The following is a 24670-nucleotide window of genomic DNA, read 5'->3' on the forward strand; positions in this document are numbered from 1 at the left end:
TAATACAGATTGTCTCATTTAATCCTGTCAGCACCATAAGAGTTAGGTATTGTTGATGCATCCATTTTCCCAGTGAGGAAGACTGGAGCTCAGAGAAGTTAAAAATTGCGTCCAAAACTCATATAAGAAGAGGCAGGATTTGGACAGAGCATCATTCTCCACTACCTACACTCTGGTTGATTCTCTTACCCCATCCCTGCATACAGGGTCTGACCAAAGATCCAGTAATACAGACATTGCCACAATTGCCTAAAGGCCCTCATTCTCTTTTCAAAAATCAGAAGAGGTGCCAACCAAGAGAATCAGATGATTATGATACTGCAGAGCCCCATCTTTGACCAGGGAGAACAAATGAAAATCCACGTGGAACATACTGGTACTCGTGGGAAGGCCTACTTGCTGTTGTGTCTTTCCTAACAGCTTTTCCTTGATAGCACCAATTTTGACTATGAGAAAACTAACAATACCAGGTCTTATAAATTTAGTTCATAAGTTGGCACCCTTCACAACAATGAAAATATCACATGGTGAATTTACTCAGGGCAGGCAGAATCCTCGACTTCAAAGTCTCAGGTAACTGGGTACCATAGCTGTGCCCTAACTATTGCAGTTATGTGGTCTGGTTTCAAGCTGAATGAAAACAGAATGTGGAATCATCTAGAGTCAGGGCAAGTCTGCCACATTACCAGTCCCTGGGGAGGAGAGTAGGAAAAAAATACTGAACAGGAAAATTCCTCAGATAACCCAATGACTGGACCCTGGACCCAAGGAATGTGATTGGAGGGAGGACATTGGATTGGGATGGGAAGAAAAAGAAAACCCAGCATGAAAAAAGGGCTTTTGTTTCATGGAAACATTGCTTTCTTTTCCAGACCACTATAAAAATGATAGTAACACTTATACTTCCAACAATTTTTGTCAGCTCCACTCTATTAAGAAGTGTATTGTGCTATAACCACGACTACAGAAAGTGATGCTGTACATAAAAGTTGTATATAAATGGTAAAATAATTACTTGAGGTTCAACAGATGACTGAAAAAGAAATGCAATATTTAGCATTTTGGTTTCCTGCCTACATCAATGAAGGACTCTAAACCTTCACCCTGGAGCTGGGCCCTGTATTCAGAGGTAGAACTATAGGAGAGTTCTGGATTCTCAGTAGTCCTTGACTGGCGCATAGGAATGAGGGTGGAGTTTAAAACACACATTGAACCATCTATTGGCAAGGCAGAAATATTATGAAACTGAATTAATTTTAGATCAAGAAAACGATTTTCTACTTTAGGCTATTGGCAACTGGATCTGACTGCTCGGATTGACCAGATGAGTTTGGACTAAGACGGAATTTAGAGGTCAATGTGTGGGTCAAAGGTACTGATCAAAGCAATGAGGGAAGATCCAGACAACCCATTAGGTCCTCCCTAATTCGGAAAGGCATCATATCATATCCTAGCAGGAAAAGAGGCATACTAAACTCCAGAACCTTTTGGTAACAGAGGCATGCATTTAGGCTGGAAATGTTAGTAAGACAGATATATTTTATCTACAGTGTGGATTCACTCCTCTTCCTTTCTGTAACTTATAGCCCATGCAAATTCTAATCAGGGGAGTTATTTAAATCATACTCTGAAAAAGACAACCAGAGATCCAAAGAAAATGATAAGAAAAACTTGCTCTACATAACATGTCATAGAAATGTCCCTTAATTGCAGTTTTCAAGCTACATCAAATTGTATATTTGGGAAAGAGATAAGACCAATCATCATGTAGCAAATAAACAAAGAATTCATAATCTTTCACTTGGATGCCAGAGAACCAACTCTGTTTTTTTTGTCATTCATTTAAGTACAAAATTATTTATTGAAAGCCTACTAAATGCCATCCACTGTTTGAGGTGCTGGTTAAATCCCATTGAAAAAATTTCTTGCCCTTGTGGAATTTACATTACAATCATGATTCCATCAAGGCTTGAGGTCAGACGTTTTAATTTTAGTGAATTTAAAATTACTATTAAAGAGAAATACCATGATAATAGTTGTTGACAAAAATGCACATCATATAGTACTAGAAGGAATAATTATTTTTTAAACAATTGAGAAGATAATAAACATAGACTTGGAACTTTCACTTTCATAGATGAGAAATGAGGACATTAAACTAATTTTTCACCAGGTATGGTGGTGTGTGCTTCTCAGGAGGCTGAGGCAGGAGGAACACAAGTTCAACACAAGTGAGCCTGGGCAACTTAGTGAGACCCTGTCCCAAAATAAAAATTAAGAGCTGAGTGTGGTGGTGCATGCCTATAATCTTGGTGACTTGGCAGGCTGAGGCAGGAGAATCACAAGTTCAAAGCCAGCCTCAGCAATGGTGAGGTACTAAGCAACTGTCTCTAAATAAAATATAAAAAATAGGGCTGGGGATATGGTTTAGTGGTTGAGTACCCCTGAGTCAATCCCCAGTACCCTCCCCCCAAATTTTTTTTTAATAAATAAAAAATAAGAAAGGACTGGAGATATAACTCAGTAATAGAGCACTGCTGGGTTCAGTCTGAAGTATCACAAGACAAACAAATAAAGAAAAAAACTTTCCGACTGCGACATCAAGAGGGACAAAGTTAAAAGGAAAATTCTCCATGGCACCAGAGAAAAAGAGAAAAATTGAGTCTAGGATTAGGAGAGAAAGGAAAATCCAGAGGGGTAAATACAGTATTTGGGGCTGCTGCTTCTCCAGGGATCTATGAATTTGTAATATCCAGGTGACAGGCAAAATCTGAGGAACATTTGTGACGATGTTACAGTAAGAAAGAGTTCTGGCTAACCATCATACTTAGGGCTTGAAACTTTGAAGAGCTATGACATTGTAAGAATGATCTGAAAATAAACTGTGTTGGTATCAATTCAGTTGTTAAAATTAGATTTATGTGATTGGAGACAGAGAACATAGCTACTAGAAAAAACTAATTAAAACCTCTCTGAAAAAAGAATGTCACCCCAGGTCTAAATTTATCTTTATAATTTTTTTGTATGCATGGCTAATAAAAAATAAATCTCTTAAAAGAGAATAAAATATGGTCAAAAAGCAAAAGAAACAATCGATAGTAGAAATAAATGACCCACAGAACAAATGTTAATAAAATAAGAATATAGAATAGAAAACATTTACAAACCCAAAAACATTTTTAAGACTAATAAAATTGATAAGGTCCTGGGGCTGGGGATGTGGCTCAAGCGGTAGCGCGTTCGTCTTGCATGCGTGCGGCCCGGGTTCGATCCTCAGCACCATGTACCAACAAAGATGTTGTGTCCGCCGATAACTAAAAAATAAATATTAAAAATTCTCTCTCTCTCTCTCTCCCTCTATCACTCTCTCTTAAAAAAAAATTGATAAGGTCTTTGCAAGATGGATTAAAAATAGAGAAGGCAAAAGTTACTGATTATAGAAATTAAAAAAAGGCACATTAATAGCCTGGCACAATGTCACATGCCTGTAATCCCAGAGGCTTGGGAGGCCGAGGGAAGGATTGCAAATTCAAAGCTAGTCCCAGCAATTTAACCAGGCCCTAGGTAATTTAGTGAGACCGTGTCTCAAAACAAAAAATGAAAAGGTCTGGGGATGTGGTTCAGTGGTTAAGTACCTCTGGATTTAATCCCCAGTACAAACAACAACAACAACAACAAAGGAACATTAATAAATCCTATGGTTTTAGTCAAGAGCTGATAGTCAGATTTATGGTCAGAACTCAGGAGGGTATCTGGTGCCCTTGCAGATTCCATTTTGCTCTGGATATCCCTAAACTCCTCTGTCAAGTTTCAAATAAATGTTTTCTCCATGTTTAATGATTAAAATTGCTTTCTTAGAGCAAATCATTCCTGTGACTTCCTCAGCTACCCCTGGATAGTTAGACTTTTGGTTACTATGGTGACAATTGCATTTATTCTGCCCCAAAGGTAGTCAATAGCTTTTCTTGTGTTGAATAGCAATAAAGAGAATAAAGAAGTAGTCTGTGATTCCTCCAAATAATGCAATTAGCTTGGCTTTTTATTAGAAGCTAACATGTATGGTCTTTTTTCCAAAGGCTAGACTGAGTCCTAATAGTACACCTGAGTATTGAAGTTTCTCACTGGGGAGGGAATATAAGAAAGGATTTCTGCATTTCAGTTTCTTTCTCTGCCATTGTAATATACATTGGGCCTCCCACAGTTTTTCTATTCCCTTTGCATTTCTCTAGGACAGAAAGTAATACTGCTGATAGAAGAAAATAATTCCTTAAAAATTATTCACCTACAAAACATAGTGAAAAGTGTGTTGTGTGTGTGTGTGTGTGTGTGTGGTATGTGTGTGTAGTGTGATTTTATAAAGAACCAATAAAAACTGATAGACATTTGAGTAATCGTTAAATCATGTGCTATCCAGGCAGCAGCTTACCTTATTTATTTCCTTGATTGTACCTTACAAAATGTTTTACACAACTGATATACTGTGAGAGAATGTTTAATTTACATGTAGTCTTTTCCATAGAAAGAGATTTCAGGTAAAACTAGATCAGACAATCAACTAAATTCATGTTAGATCAGAGAATCAGCTAAATTCATATTTAAACTGTGGTTTCTTTCATTCAACCAACCCTACCTTTATTCTCTTTAAACAACTGAAAGCTAGATTTGTAGTTACATTTCAGCCAATAAGAGGCTTGTGACACGATACACTGTAACAAAGAAATCTCTTAAATTTTGTTTGAACACTAGCTGCTGCAATAAACTCCAACATTCCAGTGGCTTAACCCAGATGTTCTTGTTTGATGTCCCAGTCCAGTGTAGGGGCTCCTAGTGTATGGAGCTATGAGGTCCTTCAGAAGTCTTGGATCCCTTCTCCTATACCATTCCCCAAAGTTTCACAGTCTACCTGCTAGCAGACAGGCATGGATTTGCTTCTTCACCGTCTTGACTCAGAAGTGGCACATATCAATTCCACTCAGATTGCATGCAAAGAAGTAGTCATAAAACCCAATGCACTGAGCAGTGCCACACCTTGATTATAGGCTGTTCTAAGTAGTAACTCAATGCTAGGGAAGGGCAACCTCAGGTTTCCAAGGGGCAATTAATCACCTGTCTTATTGGCATTTAAATCATAATTCACAGAGTTGTGACATTCTTTGTTTCTTTTCTCATGTCTGCTTTTGCAGTTTTGGGGATTGAACCCAGAGGCTCTTGCATGCTAGGTAAGTACTCTACCACTGAGCCACATCCCCAGTCCCTATGTCATTATTTTTTAATGTAAAAAGATGAAATGCTATAGTGAATTTGTATTAAGTTCTCACCTAGCTTTATTATTTGCTAAATGGGTAGCATTTGGGATGCTATCATCTGTTTTTATCATCTGTTAAAACACAAATTTATTTGAGGATCAAGAAAGATAACTTGTGAAGTTGCTTTATAACTTACTTATTGAAAGTTTTTATTTTTTATAAGTAACCACAGAAATCTGAATTCTGTTTTACAAAGTAAACCATAATCCATTTTCCTGAAAGCTGATTTCTAATTGGTTGCTTCAAGCCTTTGCCTTAAGCTAAACCCTGCTGAGACTCTTCCCTCTTCTTCTTCTGCTCACTGTTTTGGTAAACATCCCCACCAATTATGTTCTTCCCATTCTAACTGCTTTGTCTTCTGAGAAGAGGGCTCAGGAAAACTGCAATACTTGTGTGGTCCTTTTTAGACAATCTCCTTCACCCTTGCCACAACCCTGGGAAATAAGTCAGTGTCCATTTTGCAAAGAAACAAACTGGTCAAGCAGCTCTTGCAGACTTGAGGAAGATGTGGAAGAGCATAGGCAACCAGGGCATGGCAAGTGGACGTCAGGGGGCAGACTCAGAACAATGGAGCATGGAGATGGTCATCTAATGATGTCAACTTCCTGGTTGATGAAAGTGCTCATGGACACAAACAGGGGACCTAATTAGACACTTCCTTACCCATGCTCCTAAGTGGGGGATCCAACAAAAAAAATTAAAATAGGTGTGTGAACAAAGGGAGCATCAATCAATTATAGTGAGGAGAGCATGAACAGGGGAAGAGATAAGGAAAGGAGGAAATTCCAGAGACCATAAAATGAACAGGCCAAAACTCCCCCACCGGATTCTCGTCTCCTGGGCTCCTTCTCTTCGTAGAATTCTGTCTCTGTTGCTTTTGTAATAAACCTGCTGCTTGCTTGTTATCTCTGTGTCCCATTCTTCAATTCTTTGCTGAATGAACACCCCTAGATGGTAACAGGCTCTCATGTAGTCATAGATGTAGAAGCAGGATTCAAGTCTGCTCTGATGAGTCATCAAACCCCATTCTACTTCTTCACTGTTTGCCCCCTGTGGGGCAACTAATAACTCCTGTTCTCCTGGTGGGGCTGGTGGTTAGATGGTCTCTCTCTGACTTTCTCAAAAAAAAAAAAAAAAAAAGACAAAGGGCTTGGACACCAAACATCAAAAAAAGGTAGACATATTTTCCCCCTAAATATTGGAAGTAGGAATTTCAAGAACATATCATTTTGGAATTAGGATATATCCCAATACTTCATCCTATAGTTCTTTCTACTTTTGGTTACTCATGGGCCAGTCCATTGTCTTTTAATGTTTATTGCATTTTGGGTACAAAAAGTGTGATAGTAAAATACTACAGAGAATGTTCAAAACTATTCTTGTCAAAGATTTACCACATAGTGTTAGGTAGCATAAAAGAAAAGCTGGTGAATTATTCTTGGATAATAATACTAAGGATGGCATAATGGGATAATTAATGCTGTCTTACAAACTTCAGTATCAATCTGAAGTCTAATGATTTGCTACTGAGTTTTTCAGGCTAAAATATTTCAAAATAAAATACATTTTCCAGTGTGGCTTATACAAACTGCTCTCATTTCTTTTATTTCAAACCTCTAGGAAAGTAAATAAGTGATTGATGAATTCACTATAATGAAAAGTTCCATTGTTTTCTTTCTCCTTTAAAACCCAATGCAATGTGACAAACATACATGTTATCATTTCTTAGAGATAGATGATGATTTTCAAAAGCAAGTTAGATATATCCAAAGGCTGATTGTGTGAAAGTTCTTACTAAATACTGACCAGTCTAAGTATAATTTCTAATAATTTCATAACAAAAATTTTGACATGATTTAATTGAGGATAAAAGGAAAGGTTTAGTGTTTCAAGATGGCTCTGTCTCGTGAAACAACAAACGGTAGTTGTAGTTGGGCATGGTGATGCACATTTGTAATCCCAGTGACTTGGGAAGCTCAGGCAGGAGGATCACAAACTTGAGGCCAGCCTCAGCAACTTAGCAAGGCCCTAAGCAACTTAATGAGATCATGTCTCAAAATAAAAATAAAATAAAATAAAATAAAATAAACAAAAGAAAAAGCTGAATATGTTGATCAGTGGAAAAGGCACCCAGTACCTTAAGAAAAAAAAAAGAAAAGAAAATGCATTTTGACCTTCATGACTAACTTGGCGCTATTTGCCAGCACCTAAGAGTGTCAGACACAGTGGTCACCAAGGTAGAACTTGGATGAATGAGTGAATGATTCCTAAAGAGTAGTACATTTGATGCTTCGTATAACATACTTAACACCGGGGTCTTATTTCTCATTTAGGCTCTTTGTACTTGGAGTGGTGATATTTGTGAGAAGAGAAATGTTTCAAAAATTGAGAACTTCATTATTTTTTTTTAAATCATGCTTCTGTAAAGACACAGATTTGAATGGCATTTCTTCTTCCTTATGATTGTAGGAAATGCTCTGGCTCCTGCTCTTAGGGGTCCCTAAAGCAGCTGTGGTCTCCAGCTCACTATGGAGGCTGTTTGAGGAGGGGTTGTCCTGCTCCTCTTTTCCCAGGACACCATCTGGGTGAGAAAGCCTCTTTAACCTCTGAAGACAAACGTGGTCATGTTTTGTATATACCTGAGTCCTTTAAAAAGGAGAAGGACATGTCATATGGGGATAAATGTCATCGTTCCCCCCTGGTGGATACCTGGCCAGAACCAGGGCTACCACTCTGGTGTAGAGCCAGATGCTCGGAGATCTTCAGGTTTAAGATGACAGCCCAGGTGGTTCCTACCCTTAGACAGGGAATCAGTTCACAGCCCAGCCCCAAGCTGTAGTCCTGCTGTTCATTACTCTTCAATTTCCTTCCTAAATTGACCATGCCCCTCAGTTTGCCTAGGGCAGTCTGTATTTATGGTTAAGTCCTTAACAGTGCCCCTTTGTCACTTTTAATTCTCACCCAGTTTAGATGACAAAGTGCATGGGCATTCATTCTACTCTGGTGTATATAAGTATGACTCTTAGTAAGGCAGGAGAAAGTGTTAAAAGAGGCAAAAAGGAAATACGGGCCTCTTCCAGGTCAGGTCTCTGTATAGCAAGGCTGAGAAACTATAAGCACAAGCCAGACATCCTCAAGGTCAGCTTGATTCCTGTGCTAGCAGAAAAACTAACTGATAGTGAGATACTGGTTGCTTAGGATCCAGACCTCCAGTAGCCATTCTCTGGCAAACCCTGTCCTTCAGAAGCTCTTCTTTCTATTACTTCAACAAATCCTGCTACATATCCATGGATTTTATTCTTTAAATTTGTCAAAGAACTCACCGAATCACACTCTGTGCTACATTAGGACTTAGGTTTGACCAAGGATTGCCCATTTTTAAATTTAAGGTACAACGTGATTATCTACATAATTTCTCCACTTTCTTCTTTTTATCCTCCCACTGCTACAGATGGGCTGAGTTTTCTAAGCTTTATTCTTTCATTTACCCCCATCGCTGTGTTTTGCTCTGAGTTCTGAGAGCCCTTATATCTAACAACAGCATTTGGTGAAACTATCAGGGGACATGGTGGAGTTCAAACAATTAAATTCTCACCAGACATTCAGAAATTCAGAACTGATATCTAATAACACTCCATTCTTCAAGGATTAAGCTGTGAGCGGTGTGACAGATGCACTAGCCTAATTATTATAAATGGATTTGTGAAGAAGGGCGTCAATGACTGTTTTAAATGCTCATCTGTCACAACTCAACCACAGTATGTGAAGTCTATTTTGTACTCATGTATCTATCATCTATCTCTCACTATCTTCTAATCTATCCATCTTTGATTTTGTGTGTACAGTGCTGTCTTCCTCAAGCAATTGACAGACCTTGTAAAAATGAAAAAAAAAAAAAAAGATCAACATTGGTTTTTGATTTGTGCTGACCAAAGTAGGTATCAAAGATATAATATACCTCCCCTTGTGGTCACATCAATTTCCACATGGATTTGATAAAATGAAAGGGATACATTGTGAGAATGGGTCCAGGACTGTGGAAATCAAGTGGGCACAGGGCAAAGGAGACTTTAAAGCTGTTAGAGTCACACTATAGGCCAGTATCTTCTTGTTTCCCGGATTCATCAGACTTTCCCTAACCCTCATCATCAAACAGCTCCCAAACTGTACTTACTTTGATGCTTTTATTGAGTAAGCTTATACTAGATTATTAAAAAATTACAGGCCTTGAGGCATATTTTCTTCAAGTACCAGTTTCCTCTTGGTGGACTAGTGCTCCTTGATGTGGACTTTTTTTCTTCACACCTTTTCATAGGTTCTAGTGCTGACAATGTTATTCATGGTACATTCCTAAAAGCAAAAAGGAATGATTAAAGTTGGGAGGTGACAGATTGTTCTGCTCCTTTTTCCCCAGGCCAGACCTTCAATGCAGGGTGCATAAACTAACGGGTAGCTTGACAAGCATGTATCAAACAAGAGACATAAGAATTTAAATTTAGAAAAAAGAAAAAACTCACCGCCACCATTTTTCCATCTACAATTTTTCTTTTGATTGTTGTCTCTTTGTCGAGCCATTTTTGGACGTGAATCATTGAGCCACTGTCTAATGTTACGATGCTCTATAAATGTATAAGAAAATCTGTTAGAAGTAGAATTCACTGTGTTCTATCTGACACAGGACTAGATATCCATCTTTCTATCTGTATTTTTAAATTCTGCTCTTCAAAATCCTCACATTAGTTCTTGTCATAATTGAATACTGTCAAACTAGAAGGTTTGAGAGACCCTTTTAATTAATTTTCTCTTCTAGGCAAATAATTCCTAAACTATTTGTGCCTAATTTCTCCCTTCTATCTGATCTTTAATATAATGACTAAGTGAGATCAGGAAAAAAAAAGTGAGAGTAAATTGATTTTTTTTTTTTTTTTTTTTTAGCTTCACTCAGTCCTCAGAGTAATTAGCAAAAGGAATGACTTTGGAGATGTGCAGATATATATAAAAAAACATGCCCAAACCAACTTGATAATAAGTCAAATTACATAGCACAGACCACGCCTCGCCACCCCAGGTTTGTTTCTGACAGCTGAACACCAGGAAGATTTAGTTCTGACCGACCTTTACATTTCGGTCGTCTGCAGTAGTTTCATCAAATTCTTCCCCCAGTTTGAAGGAGATCTCGGTGTTCTTGAAAGAGCTTTCTGTTCGCATCTTCACCTTATCTCCATCCATGCTAATAATTACGTTTGGCTTCACTAACACTGCCGCGTTGCGAGCCGCAGCATTCACTCCTGGAAGGCAGAGAAAGCATCACACTTTATTCAGACATTTAGACAGATGTGTTAACAATCATTTTGGAAAGGAATTTCCTAAAACAAAACAAAAAACAATTTCTTCCCTCATTCAAGTTTTGGATAATGTATGTCGTGGTCTTTTATGCTCTCTGTTATCTGGACTGAGCCAGATCCTCCCAATCAGAATGTATAGCTGGCTAGTATTCCATCTGATATTTTGAAAAGCTAAATTCACTTTCTGAAGCTATTGAGCTTCCTGGAAAAATGTTTATTTGCAAGGTGCCTTTCAGGTGATCAGATACTGGCTCTGGACCTCACAGAAGCTACAGAGTATAGGAGGAGTTTGGCTTAGAGCTGGGTCCTGTTGCTCAGTCTGGGGATTTCTATTGTCAAACTTCACTCCTACAAAAGGTGGGCAGAAGAGCTGACTCCTTCTCTGTCTCTCTCAGTCATTATCAGACCGTTTCCCACTCAAATTATGAAATGGATGTGATGCACTTCACGGCGGAGTAGCAGTTTTAGATCCAAGGATCACAAGCAGGATTGCCTGGCTCCAATTTTGCCACCTGCCAGCCTGGGTGTGTTATGCACCTTCTCTACCCTTCAACTCTCTTGGTAGTAAAATGTGTTTAAGTGGTTCTAACCTTACAGGTGTGTTGGAAGAGTAGCTAAAGGACTTAGTATGGTATTCACATAGAGGAGCTCAGCTGCTATTGAGACACATCTAACCCAGCTCCTAGTCAAAACAAGGACTGCCTTGACATGGTGGTGCACACCTGGAATCCCAGCGGCTTGGGAGGCTGAGGCAGGAGGATCTCCACTTCATAAGCCTACCTCAGCAAATTAGGGAGGCCCTAAGCAACTTAGTGAGATCCTGTCTCTAAAAAAAATTTTAAAAAAGGGCTGAGGGTATGCCTCAGTGGTTAAGTGCCCTGGTAAGTTACTAAAAAATTGTTTTATTTACAAACAAACAAATAAAAAACCCATGAGGATTGTTCTGGCCCTAAACCTTGAGTTTCATTAAACCTCCAAATTTTATTCAAAATAAAAGTATCTTTAAATCCATGGGTAAGGAAACCTATTTATTGCTCCCTGAGAATGTTAATACTGAGACAAAAGAGGAACAAATAATATACTTGGGGTTTTTTTGGGTTTTTTTTTTTTTTTTTTTTGGTACCCGGGATTGAACTCGGGGCACTTGGTCACTGAGCCCCATCCCCAGCCCTATTTTGTATTTTATTTAGAGACAGGGTCTCACTGAGTTGCTTAGTGCCTCACTTTTGCTGAAGAGGTCTTTAAACTCGCGATCCTCCTGTCTCAGCTTCCCGAGCTGCTCGGATTACAGGCGTGCGCCACTACATCTGGCCAAATAGTACACTTATAAGCACACTAACTTATTATGCAGGATAAAGCATGGTTGTTTCATTGTCTAGAATGAGTAAACATATTGTTAATAACAGTAAGCATCTACTGATCATTCCAAACAAGTTAGGAAAAAAAAAAAACTAAAGAAGATTCTTGGCTTCATACATAGTTATTTATCATAAAAGAGATTTCTCTTAATTAAATATAAAAAATAAGTAATTACCATTCTTCTAGCATTCAGAAAAAAAATCTGTGCAGCTATTATAGACCCAAGTCATTATAATTGATGTTTGACCATTTAACTTGAGAGGAAAGGATAGGTAGGGTTTATACTTCTGAGAAACATCCCATCACTAGACTTTCAATGAGTAAAAGTGTTCTATTTCTCCCACCAAAGGAATTTTTCAAAGTAATGTCTTACAGATCACTTATATGAATGAGAACTCTAAAAATTAACTGCCTAGAAATTTTATTTGTTACTACTACCTTTTAAAATTTATAATGTAAAGCAAACTCTGAGATAAGTTTAATTATAGATGGTGATTACTGTCTATAAATTTGAAACTGGAAAAAACTGTTCAATAAAGTGACCAAGCAAAATAGATCCTCATTCTAAAGGTTAGCAAGAAGTATTATCAAAAGGATAAATGGCCTTATACATGGATTTTGACTGAAGGTATCTATGAACCTCATATTTTTTAAAAGACAATTTATTACTAATACTAAGGGAAAGCAAAAGTAGTAGTAATAATAAGTAGGATCATAAACTATGTTAGTCTCAAATGAATATACCCCAGAATCACAAAAGAGAGAGAATTGTAGGAAAATTCATTGTAAAGTGCAAATACAACCACATCACAAAGTGCTTTGCTAGTTTCCCCCATCCCATAAAGGTATTTCTCACCCAGCTCTTTCATATAATCCTCAAAGTTTTCACTGGAGACCAGTTTCCAGGTTCCCAAGAAGGGCTCCATCGTCAGAAGGCGAGCTGAGAAGAGCCACTCACACAGGAAAACCAACGAAATGCAGGCACTGCAATGCCACCAGGAGCTTGATTTAAAGAACGTCCTTATCATGTGATGCTCCTGGTGTGGCCAATGAGCAGCAGCAAGACTAAGACTCAGCATTTGAGTCACTTTATTTACCTCCACATTAAGAGGCAGAAAATTAACATGTGAAGTTTAATTCAGGTCAACGATTACAGCTTCTAGCAAAGAGATTTGTACCCGAGTCACCTGATAAGTACTATTTGTGGAATGGAGACAATTTTCAATAGAGATCAGCCTTTTGAACAATAAATGCTGTTACCCTGAAGGGGTGTCCCAATGAATATCTGATGAACAACTGCGTGGAATGTTTTTCCATCCAAGACAAGGGCATCTACATCAGCTGTTTCGTGTTTGGGCAAGTCATAGTGCCAGAACATTCTCTTCATTAAAATAATCCCTTCCCTTCCTTGCAGGGTTGATGTATTGATATTAGTTAATGTAACCACAATGCCTGCAGTGGCTTGGAGGGAGGGGTAGGGCATTATTAATACTATCATTGTTGTTAATCAAGGGTAATTGAGGATGGGGCAAGAAAGGTGACTATTATCACTGAGTAGTGACTTGCAGTTTCAACCTTAAAAAGAAGGTAGAGCCTATTCCTGGAAAATTCGTATTTCAGTTCTACAAAGTAATATTGAAGGCTGTCATAAATAATTAAAGAGAACCAATTAAAAAAAGAAATTGTGAGGGTAAATTTTTGGAAGTTTTAGGAAGAAAAATGTGCTTGAAATCTATATGCTAAAATAAAAACAAAGGTAGCAAGTAAATTTAATCTCTGTGCAAATAGTCCTGAAGTCATTTCAGGCAACCCAAGTAATGGAAGTAGACTTTGTGGGTATTGAGTTTACTAAGAAGAATTAATCCAAGGGCTGGGTTTTACTCCTAGCTTTGAACACTATTTGTTTTCAAATTAGTGAAAAGGCAGAGAGAGAGAGAGAGTCAGGGACCAGAAGAAAGATATTCACACTTTTATATGCTTTGTGTCAAATATTCCTTCCAGTCAGAGAAATATCTGTTCAAGTGATGTTTATGTGGACAAAGCAAAAAAAGAGGTTAATGATTTGGCACCACAAAGCAAGGACTTTAGTAAAATAAAGGATTTCCTTTGAAGAAAACATGAAGATGTGTATGTTATGTCTTTGTAGGTGGAAGAGTTATTAAGATATCTGGAGGACAAAATAGGGTAAGTAAAAATCCTAGAGTCAATTTCAGGAAACAGACTCAGGCTCAAAGTAAGTGCCTGAGAAGTTGAAGATGTATTCAGATGTGATGTTCCCATGGAGAACAAGTTACTAGAGCTTGCTTGACCGGTTCTAGAAGTGTATGCACTCTCTATTTGAAAGAGCATAAATGTCTATGCATGTTGGCCAGTGGGGTAGTATAACCAAAGTTTCCCATTGGTGTAACCAACCTTGTTGTTGTGAATCTCCTGTCATTGATTATTTCAGAAATCAATGTGGTGGTTCATTTTAGAAGTCACCTGGCCCATGTGACAAAAAATGAAAGTCAAATTTCTGGCTTCTACAAAGTCCCCCATCCCTGAGAGGGAGTTAGAAGGAGAGACACCACTAGTCTTCCTCTGCATGTTTTGCTTTCTTATATGATATTTGCAGTGCTATATCCACTGAGGTACCCACTCAAAGACAGAACCAGAATGAATGATGGCAGAGACGAAAGGTGGGAGGAACTGAGGATTGCTTTATTTCCAGAAGTTCTATCATGTGAGTTCATAAACTTCATTATTAAACTGTTTTGTGCCTGAGCGTTTGCTGTTTGCAGACTAAGCTTTCATAATTGATATGCCTTTGTTAACAGCTTCACCAAATGGTTAATTTGTACTTGACAGCAGCCAATTACATGTGTCCCGTGCATTGGCTTAGAGCACAGCATTCAAATCTAACATCTCCTCTGAGATGCTGATTCAGAGCTGGTTGATCCCTACTATGTGATACAATTCTGCCTTTAACAGAAGTATTTTGGAGAATATACCTCATAGTAGTGTGATGAATTCTCCCTCAGCTGTCTCATGAGCTATTCTGTGAGTACCTCCAGAAAGGATGATACTTCTTATTTATCTGTGTATCCCTAAGATAGTACCTGACAAATAATAAATACTTAATAAATGTTTTACAAATGAGTGGCAAAAGAAATAAGCATTCTTTTTTTTTTACTTTTTAAAATTTGTTCTAATTAGTTACACATGATTGGTAGAATGTATTTTGACATATTATACGTATACGGAGTATAACTTCTCATTCTTCTGGTTGTACATGATGTAGAATTACTTTGGTTGTGTAATGCACATAAAATAGTAATGTCTGATTTATTCTACTATCTTTCCTATTCCCATTTCCCCTCCTTTCCTTTCATTCGCCTTTCTCTAATCTGGTGTATTTCTATTCTTCCCTAAAACCTCCCACCCTTATTGTGAATTAGCATCCACATATCAGAGAAAACATTCTGCCTTCATTTTTTTGGAATTGGCTTATTTCACTTAGTATGATATTCTCCAGCTTCATCTATTTACCAGCAAATGCCATGATTCATTCTTCTTTATGGCTGAGTAATATGCCATTGTGTTATACAGACGTTCTCAGTGTTGTTTTTTTTTAAATCTCTATAACAATGACTAAAGGTAGGGTTTTTGTACATTGTCCTCTCCTGACCTGTCCCTATTCTGTGCCTTTCATGCTGGTGGTCTTTGGATGATGAATGGATCCCCAGACCCCTGTCATCTTTTCTGGTATCTCATTATTACTATAGGGTCTCCCTTCTCAAGTGACAGAGTTCTCTGCTCTTCAATATCACTTTAGTTACTATGTTTATTATTCAAATTTCAATTGTCTATTTATTTTATTTTTTAGTTGTTGATGGACCTTTATTGTATTTATTTATTTTTACGTGGTGCTAGGAATTGAACCCAGTGTCTCTACATGTATGAGGCAAGCACTCTACTGCTGAGCTACAACTCGAGCCCCTCAATTATCCTTTTTTGTATGTAGTTCATACTTATAATAATAATATTCCAAAATGTATACTAATCTAAAAAACTAAAAAGTAATTCAGCATTATAAATATTTCTTTTTAAGATGATATTCTCTTCTCCAATATGGAGAACAGTTATTCTGAAATTTAATTTTGGTAATAACTGGTTCAAATGTGAGATGTGCAGTTGAAATATTCAGTCCTTATTTTGCTAGTATGTTCTACTTTGGAGAAAATGGTGTGAAGTTTGAGAAACTGTTTGCTTAGAATAAATGACATATTGTGTAAACCTCATTTTAATAATTTGTATACATTTGGAGGCTTTGAGAAGAATTTTTATATTGTTTTGGTTTCTGTATTACCTTTCTTACAACATAAATTTTACTCAAAATAATCATGCCAAATTAATTCTTAATTCTTAGCAAATATATTTTTAAAATGAAAACTTCCAATTTATTTCTTCTGCAGTATAAAATAAGCCCATCTCTTATCTACTATGTGTTATTTAAAATATAAATAAAAATAAAAGTAGGAACTCCTTTCTAAAGAGCTAAGTATAAAATTTTATTAATGGGTAAAGAATTTTTTGAATGGATTTTTTTTGACAATTGGTACTTTCTATTGCTTCACCCCACCCCACACCTACCTTATATTTTTGTTGATTTTTTTGCTATAGTAGTAGTTCATATTAATTTGGTTTTTTTTTTTTTTTGGTTACCTTTCAATTTGGAAATAATTTCAAAATTATAAAGAAGAAATTGAAAGAGAAATACCAAAAGTACACTCTTTGCCTGGCATTCCCAGGTGTCAAGATTTTAATGAACTTGCCCCACCTCCTTTTCTCCTTCTCTTCCCACCCCCTCTCTTCTCTGACAGAGAGCCTTTTTTTTTTTTTTTGAACCATTTTAGAGAAAGCTGAGAAATTTACTCCATTTCTAATATGGTTTGGATATGAGATGTCCCCCCAAATCTCCTATATTAATGCAGGAATGTTCAGAAGTGAAATGATTGGATTTTTAAGAACTGAATTTTGCTTCGTTCAGTTTCATCTTTTGGTTGTTGTCCACTATCTGTACTAAAGATCAGGTTGAAGAGCCAACTTAAGGTCTTTTCTGAACCTTCCCTCGGCATGCACAGTGACTTTCTAATTTGCCCACATAGGTAGCTTCTTTTGAATGTCTTAGTGTTTAATGACTGGCTGCCAAAAGGGAAAAATCAGAAAATGAAGTGGGGAGGAGCCAATCCTCTAAAAACCCTGAGCTTGCTTCAGTCTAAGGAGAGGGACTCGCAACAATGAGGGTTGTGTGACAGTGGCTGTTGGCATCTGTGAATGCACATCTGTGATCGTAAGCAGCCATCATCAATTAAAACACAGATGCACAATGTTTGGGAAACACAGGGTTCTTATTGCCTATCCTGGCTTCTACAAACTGTGTGCCATGGGGCTGGGGATGGAGGGTAAGTGTCTGCTACTATGGCAGGAGCTGAAATGAACAAAAAATAATGTCAGTTTTATCATCCAGGACTTTCCCTGAATGTTGCAAGGATCTAGTAGACTCCAGAGTTTCAAAATAGTTCCATCAAACAGATTCTTCCAATGCAAGTATCGTCTAGGTAAGGAGTATATTCCTGGTGCTTCCTAGTCCCTGTCTTCTTAGGATCCTCTCAAAATCAACCTCATCACATTTTATGAATCAAATTACCATTTGGACACTGATGATCAGATCTACATTCCATCCAGAATAGCTCTCTTAAATTTTAGATTCCCAGACCTATTCTCTATTTAGTTTTATGGGGACTGGGGATGTAGCTCAGCTAGAGTGCTTGGCTAGCACACATAAAGTCCTGGGTTACATCCCAGGACTGAAAATAAAACAACAAAAAAGTCGCCTTCTAGTTTTATGATATTAAGTTCTGAGTTTCGGTCACCTCATTTGTAAACAGAAATCCGAAATCCTCTCTCAGTGTTTTGATGATAAATGACATGAATTATGCAGATTGCCTAAACCATTGTTAGCATCTAGTAAATATTGGTTTACAAATATTTGTCCTAATTGGCCCTCCCAGATATCTATGTAAGTCCTCCACATCTCTAGTGAGCCCCAACTGACAGTCATACTCTTTGTTTTTGGAAAAAAACAAACTCTTATGACCAAGTCCACCTCTCTGTTCTGTCCACATCATGGTGTTACATATATGACAGCTACTCAGAATTGGACTTATTTTTAAAGTGAACATACAAACTGAATGATATCAACTGCAGTATATATTTTATTTTTAATTTTCCATTAACACATAGTAATTATACATACTGAGGTTCCATGTGATACTTCAATACATGCATACAATGCTCATTGATGAATCCAGCCTCCCTTCCTAACCTCCATTAATCACTATTCTACGTTAGATTGACTTTTGTTTCTCTTTAACTTTCACATAGGAGAGAGAATATGTGGCACTCGTCTTTCTGTGTATAACTTATTTCACTTAACATAATGTCCCCTATGGTATACACCTAAACAGATTTTTGTCTTACTATAAATGTAACTGTGTGATTAAGAAATTTTGCCCTATATAAGTGAAAACCCAATCTGTATAATCTGTAGAAGTGCTTCATGGCTTTTACAGGACACAGGAGAAACACACACACACACACACACAAAACACACACTTGGCAAACCTCAGTATACTTTGTATGTTTTGAATATTAAGATTACAAGGAGATTATATTTGAATAAAAAGTTTTGCTAGTAAGAAAACAATAAATGTGAAACTACTACAATGACGTGAATCTTTACTCATGGACAAAACTGTCACCACTTTTGTGGAATACACTATGGAATTATTTGCACTGAAGTCTGTAGCTTTCAGAAATAGACTGTGATGGTTTGGAAGTTGTTTGTCCTATAAAGGGTCATGTACTAGACACTTGGTTCTCTATGTGGTGGTAATGTTGTGATAACTTTAAGAGGTGGAGCCTACTGTAAAGTAGTTAGATCAATGGGGGACATAGCTCCCCAAAAGAATTAGGGAGATACTGGATAGACCCTATAAGAGTGGGCTGTTACAAAAAAGCAAGACTGATCTGTCCCTGCTCTCTGGCTTTCTGTCTCACTACATGATCTCTCTTCATATGTACTCCATCCATGATGTAATTTGTCATCAGGTCCTCACCAAAGGCTAAATTGATGTGACAACCTCATCTTGGATGTTCAGCCTCCAAAACTGTGAGCTAAACTTTTTTCTTATAACACCAGCCTTGGGAATTTTGTTATAGCAATAGAAAACTAAGACACCTGATTCATCAATATTTTGGGGGGTGGGGGGTACTGGAGATTGAACTCAGGGGCACTCAACTACTGAGCCACAACTCCATCCCTATTTTGTATTTTATTTAGAAACAGGGTCTCACTGAGTTGCTTAGTGCCTCACTACGTTGCTGAGGCTGACCTTGAACTTGCAATCCTCTTGTCTCAGCCTCCCAAGGCGCTGGGATTATAGATGTGTACCCACTGACTAAAAATTACAGACTAAAGATTTTTTTTCTACAACATGCAACAAGAATGTACAACTCACTTGCAAAGATCCAGGACAGGGCAGGTATGAAACATAAGCATTTATACCAGCTGACAATAGACAATTTTACTCTATTTAAAACTACATTAAGTCTCCAAGAGATAGTTTCTTAATTAGATATACAGAGAAAGGGACCTAATATTCAGTCATGGTACATATTGCCTCCTACCTGGGCAAATAGAAAATTCACAGATATTAATGTTTTTTTACCTTGCATTATTATTGTGAAAGATCTTATGACTTATATGAGAAACAAATCAATAATGCAATTATTCTATTTTCTTCACTCAATTATGAGTAAATGAAATTACAAAGCACAATAAATATATCATCCATCATACCATGTTCTAAATCTAAAAAGTTTTATTTAACCAAACCAACCATATTTAGCAAAATCCAGCTCGGGAGAAAATTAGTTGCTTGGTAATTATGGGAAAATAATAATATCTTTTTGAGCAATTCATCCAACAGAATGTCGTGGAGTTTGATACAAACTTCAGTCCAGGTCGCCGTGTCTCTTGGCTTATGCTCTCTCATAAACTCTGGTGGAAGTGACGCCTTTCATGACACATTCCTAGACATGCAAAATACAACAAAATGAATTCTCGGTTACTCACTGGGACTACACTATGGGTTTAATTATGGTGTTTCTTAATGTTAGAAAGGAAGCAATATTCATTCAAAAGACATTTGTTGTGGTAGGGGCACTGCTGCAGACAAGCTTTTGTGCCAGAGAGGGGGCAGGAAATGCCTTCTGGGAGATAGCATGCCTGGGCTGAGCTTAAAAGCACAGAGGGACTGGGGTGTGCCTCAATGGTGTTATGTGTGCTTAGCGAGTACCAGTGCCTGGGTTCAATCCCCAGTATCACAAAAAACAGAAAGGGAAATAGCCAGGGTGGAAAGATAATCCTAATAAAAATTACTAGGTTATTTCATGATCATTATTCTACTTAAGGAAATTCACCTTGCTTATAAATACAAAATTCTAGATCCTAGTAGTAGAATCTTGAATAAGTTCCTAGAAGATACTCACCACCACCAGCTTATCATCCTCTCTTTTTCTCTTTATGGTGGTCGACTTGCCATCCCACTTCTGCACCTGAACCAGGACACCCCCATCTAAGGTTATGATGCTCTGAAGACACAATAAAAAGTGATTATAATCTGAATATGAAGGCAGAAAATAAAATTTTAAAATATTACCCTGTTTCAAAGATATACTTTGAGGTCATTAGTAATTCTAAATGAGAAGAATGTATTCAAAAAGTGAGTCTTAAAAATAACAGCATAGGACTGGGATTGTGACTCAGCGGTAGAGCTCTTGCCTAGCACGTGCAAGGCCCTGGGTTTGATCCTCAGCACCACATAAAAAAATAAATAAAATAAAGGTATTGTGTCCAACTACAACTAAAAACTAAATATTTTTTAAAAATAACAGCATAGAATATATTGTATGTGTGTGTGTGTAATGACTATAATATGCAAAATTGCATTTGAAAAAATATTGTGGAAGAATATAGATCATAAATTTATACTGAGATGGTAAGATTATAGGTGATTTTTTTCTTTATTTCTTCCATTCTTATATAAGCTTTTTCTAACATGTTTTATTACTTTAATTCCTTTCAAATATTCTATGTATTATGTGACTTATAAATTATGTTAATCATTTTTTTAAAAAAATATGAGGTCCACTTAGTAAAAAGGGGAAAAATTTACCAACTACTTATTGAAGGCAACATGGTGTAGATGGTGGAATTCAGGGATCTTGGCCCACGAGAGAACAGTTTTTCTGCTTTTATTATGCCTTTTCTTGCAGGCAAAGGCAATTTAGAAACCAGGTGTTCACTCTGCCAATACTCTGCTCCTCACCTTGACTTTCCTGTCATCTGCAGTGACTTCATCAAATTCCTGGCCCAGTTTGAAGGAAATCTCAGTGTTTTTAAAGGTGCTTTCTGATCTAATGGTGATCACATCTCCATTCACACTGATGATCATGTTGGGTTTGGCCATGCCAGCCACTTTCCGGGTGGCAAAGCCCACTCCTGCAGTTAGGAAAGGAAAAATGTAAGGTTGACACTTTCTCTCACATCAGTAAGTCAGAGAAGTGTGGTGTCAGAGGAAAGAGGGAAAGAGATACCCGCGAGTTTCTTAAGGCCTCACTTAAATAGTTCCTGAGGATAAGCACACTAGGCTAACATAAGAAAAATTCTGAGGCTTAGTCTTTAAACTTCTCCTTCTTTAGTTCTGGACATAACTCCTCAGGAGACCCACTGTTAATTCTCAACAAAAATATTTATAGAAATTAAGTTTTATGGAACATATATATACACACACATATACACACACACACACACACACACACACACATATGCTCATACACACACAAACACACACATACAGACACATATCTATCTCTATTAACGTTATTTTCTATTTATAGAATATGGAAATACTTCAGGCAACAGAACCACTTCATTCTTTCTTAGCTTTTAAAAATTTTATTAAAAAATCCACAGTCAGAATTTTAAATAGGACTTTGTGGGCTATTATAGAGTTATTCAGGTAAGAGATTATCTATTTTGAGTGTACAAAAGTCACAATTCCTAGCATTTACTATCAAGTCTAATTTTGTGGGCTTCTTTCCCAAATTATTCCCCAATGGAATGAGGATTTGGATTAATTCCTATGAAAGGGGGGAAAATGTTCTGTAAATACATATCATTTTATAATGGTGATAGAATTGCCAGAAATTTATAGGAAATATTAAGGAGAGACTAGGCAACGAGTGTGTGAAAATATCAAAATTTAATAAATCACTATTTCTAGGGCTGGGTATGTAGCTCAGTGGTAGAGTGTTTGCCTAGCAAACATGAATAATAAAGCAAAGAAAGAAAAAGGAAGAAAAGACTTCACTGTTTCTCACGAAAACAATATTTTGATTCCTTATCACCTAAGTCATGAACTTTTTAAATATAAAAAGAGTAATGTATTTTCTTGTATAAAGTATGAAGTGAACAATTACAACGTAATATGAACTGTGGTAACTTGCCATCACTACAGATACAGAACTCACGAGAGTCATAGATGTGTTGAATTTTTTTTTTTTGACACATGCACATAAATGTAGGTTCTCTCTTTGATGAAAAGCAACCAAAGGCTAGAAAGAGGAAGAAACTGGGAGATAAATATGATGTGAAATAAGTATTACTGAGGCTCAGATTTAGCTTCCTATTCAAAAAGTGGCACAGTGGGAAGATGAGACATTGCTTCAAGTCCCTGCTTTGTTGCAAAATACATTAAACGTATGTATTGAATCAGCAGAGAGAACAGATGCAACACAGAGGGATTCTGCAAGGACCGACTATGGAAAAAAAACTCTACTTGTTTCATTCTCTCCTTATTTGACTGCTCAGAAGACAAAACCTGTTCACCCAGCCTCAATTAGAGCAGCCAGCTTCATTCAGGAGGCATCTTATTGTCTTTATCAGCCTTTTATAATTTAAGCAGTGTCACAAGAATTTATATGTGAATATTAAAAGTGTAAAATGCTTCCAAAAAATGAGGGGTAAATGCCTTCCAATCCTGGCATTTCTATATCGGTACATTTTGATTAGTGTATTGAATCACAACTAGTTGATATTCTAGAAAGTTAGATGTTTCCCGTGCTGAAATTCTTTATTTCCTTGTCATCAATAATCAAGAAAAAAAAAAACAGTAGTTTCAGACAAGTTAAAAAAAAACTGCTTATATAAAATTGAGGACAAGGTCAAGTGTTTTGAGATTTAGGGAATTGACTTCTAATCCCTAATAAAGATACTGTATAAAATTTCTCCCCATTTTGATAGTCTTGGATCTCACTTTATCATGTATGAGGCTTGGGATAGAAAGAGCTTTCAAAGCCAAAGTGAACTGAGAAGGTACTTTTATAATTTACATTTATTACTTTCCTGCCATAATTATCTGACGAACATTCATACACAACATAATGACAATGTTAACAAAGTCTAAAAATCTATAGGTCACATACGCAACATTCTCCTTTTGAATTACTCAATAATCTATGGCATCCTGTTTCTAGTCAAAGTATTTCAATATTTTACAGAACATATCTTCTGAAATTAATATTTTTGTCTACAATAAAATAACTACATATGTTAATGCATTGACACTGGGACAAGAAAATAATTTGTTAACATACATTTACTAAAAAAAATTTAATTTGCTAAGCTGAGAAATACAGTGGCTTCAGTTTCAAATGGAAATTATTGTATGCTACGATAGAAGTATGTTTTTAAGGTATTGCACATTTAATATGCAAAAGAGGATGAAAGAGAAACAAGCAAAGAGCCAAGTAAATCAAAGACACCCAAGTTTTGTAATTAGAGTAAAATCTTGGCATTCAATAGATTATAAAAAATTTCATTTAGACCCTTTGGTTCACCTTTAAGAAGCTTTAGTTATAGCTTTGGTTGAGAATGTTTCTAGAAATAGATTCTCACTTGCTGCTTGTACGGCCTCCGTATAGAAAAATAGCATTTTTGTTTGAGACCAGTGCTTCCAGGGTGAAAACCCAGCTGTAAGCCCTTTCTCCCCAGAAAAAAAAAAAGTTAAAAATCCCATCATTCCACAGCACATTTACTTACCCACTTCTTTCATGTAATCATCAAAGTTTTCACTGGAGACAAGTTTCCAGGTACCTACAAAAGCATCACACATTTTGCCAGGTTTCTAGGAGTATGCTTCCAGGTGAGAAAGAGGCTGCAGGATTCCAGAAGGTGCTGTGACCCCCTGGAGTCCAGACGATGCCCTTTTAAAGATGCTCAGAACATGTGATCATAGGACTAACCAATTGGGAAGGATATCAGATTGTTTCCTTCATTACCAGCCTCTGTATTTTTTCCTCTGAGTCATGTTTTTAATAGAAATTTCTCAACTTTAGTTCTCCCTGGCAAATGGTCATTGGACTGGGAGTACAAATTATTTTTAACAACGAACAGAATATTTTAAATGTTCCTGCTTTGCCTGTTTAATGCTCAGTGGCTTGAACTTCCCCCTATTATTTCCATACATATTTACTCATTGCGGAGTGGAACAA

At 37.0% G+C, this 24670-nt stretch overlaps 2 protein-coding genes and 1 long non-coding RNA gene across 4 annotated transcripts in view; 1 reads left to right on the top strand and 2 right to left on the bottom strand.

Moving 5' to 3' along the window:
- Positions 1-21515, top strand: part of LOC308633343 — a 37857-nt gene extending 16342 nt beyond the window's left edge. For both annotated transcript variants that reach the window (XR_014018761.1, XR_014018762.1), the window contains exons 2-5: positions 14157-14194; positions 14625-14732; positions 14827-15049; positions 21392-21515. This is a non-coding gene — a long non-coding RNA (uncharacterized lncRNA). The remainder of the gene's footprint in view (positions 1-14156; positions 14195-14624; positions 14733-14826; positions 15050-21391) is intronic.
- On the bottom strand, positions 9606-14133 carry LOC308633340 (fatty acid-binding protein 9-like; the record flags this gene model as incomplete). Its single annotated transcript, XM_081265968.1, has 4 exons — positions 12867-14133; positions 10422-10594; positions 9824-9925; positions 9606-9656 (listed from the first exon to the last, which is right to left on the bottom strand). The coding sequence occupies exons 1-4, from the start codon at positions 13087-13089 to the stop codon at positions 9606-9608; spliced, it is 549 nt and encodes a 182-aa protein (XP_081122094.1). The 5' UTR covers positions 13090-14133.
- LOC308633341 (fatty acid-binding protein, adipocyte) lies at positions 18250-24376 on the bottom strand. The gene is made up of 4 exons (XM_081265969.1): positions 24219-24376; positions 21445-21617; positions 20606-20707; positions 18250-20146 (listed from the first exon to the last, which is right to left on the bottom strand). The coding sequence occupies exons 1-4, from the start codon at positions 24289-24291 to the stop codon at positions 20096-20098; spliced, it is 399 nt and encodes a 132-aa protein (XP_081122095.1). The 5' UTR covers positions 24292-24376; the 3' UTR covers positions 18250-20095.
- Positions 24377-24670: the final 294 nt, after the last annotated feature.

This window comes from Spermophilus citellus (genome assembly GCF_964194105.1).
Source record: "Spermophilus citellus genome assembly, chromosome: 14".
Lineage (NCBI taxonomy): Eukaryota > Metazoa > Chordata > Mammalia > Rodentia > Sciuridae > Spermophilus > Spermophilus citellus.

Coding starts and splice junctions, on each gene's coding strand:
- LOC308633341 (XM_081265969.1), bottom strand. CDS start 24,291: ATGTGTGATGCTTTTGTAGGTACCTGGAAACTTGTCTCCAGTGAAAAC. Junction 20,708..21,444: donor CAGATGACAGGAAAGTCAAG/GTGAGGAGCAGA, acceptor TTGTGTCTTCAG/AGCATCATAACCTTAGATGG. Junction 20,147..20,605: donor AGGATGATAAGCTGGTGGTG/GTGAGTATCTTC, acceptor TTGCATGTCTAG/GAATGTGTCATGAAAGGCGT.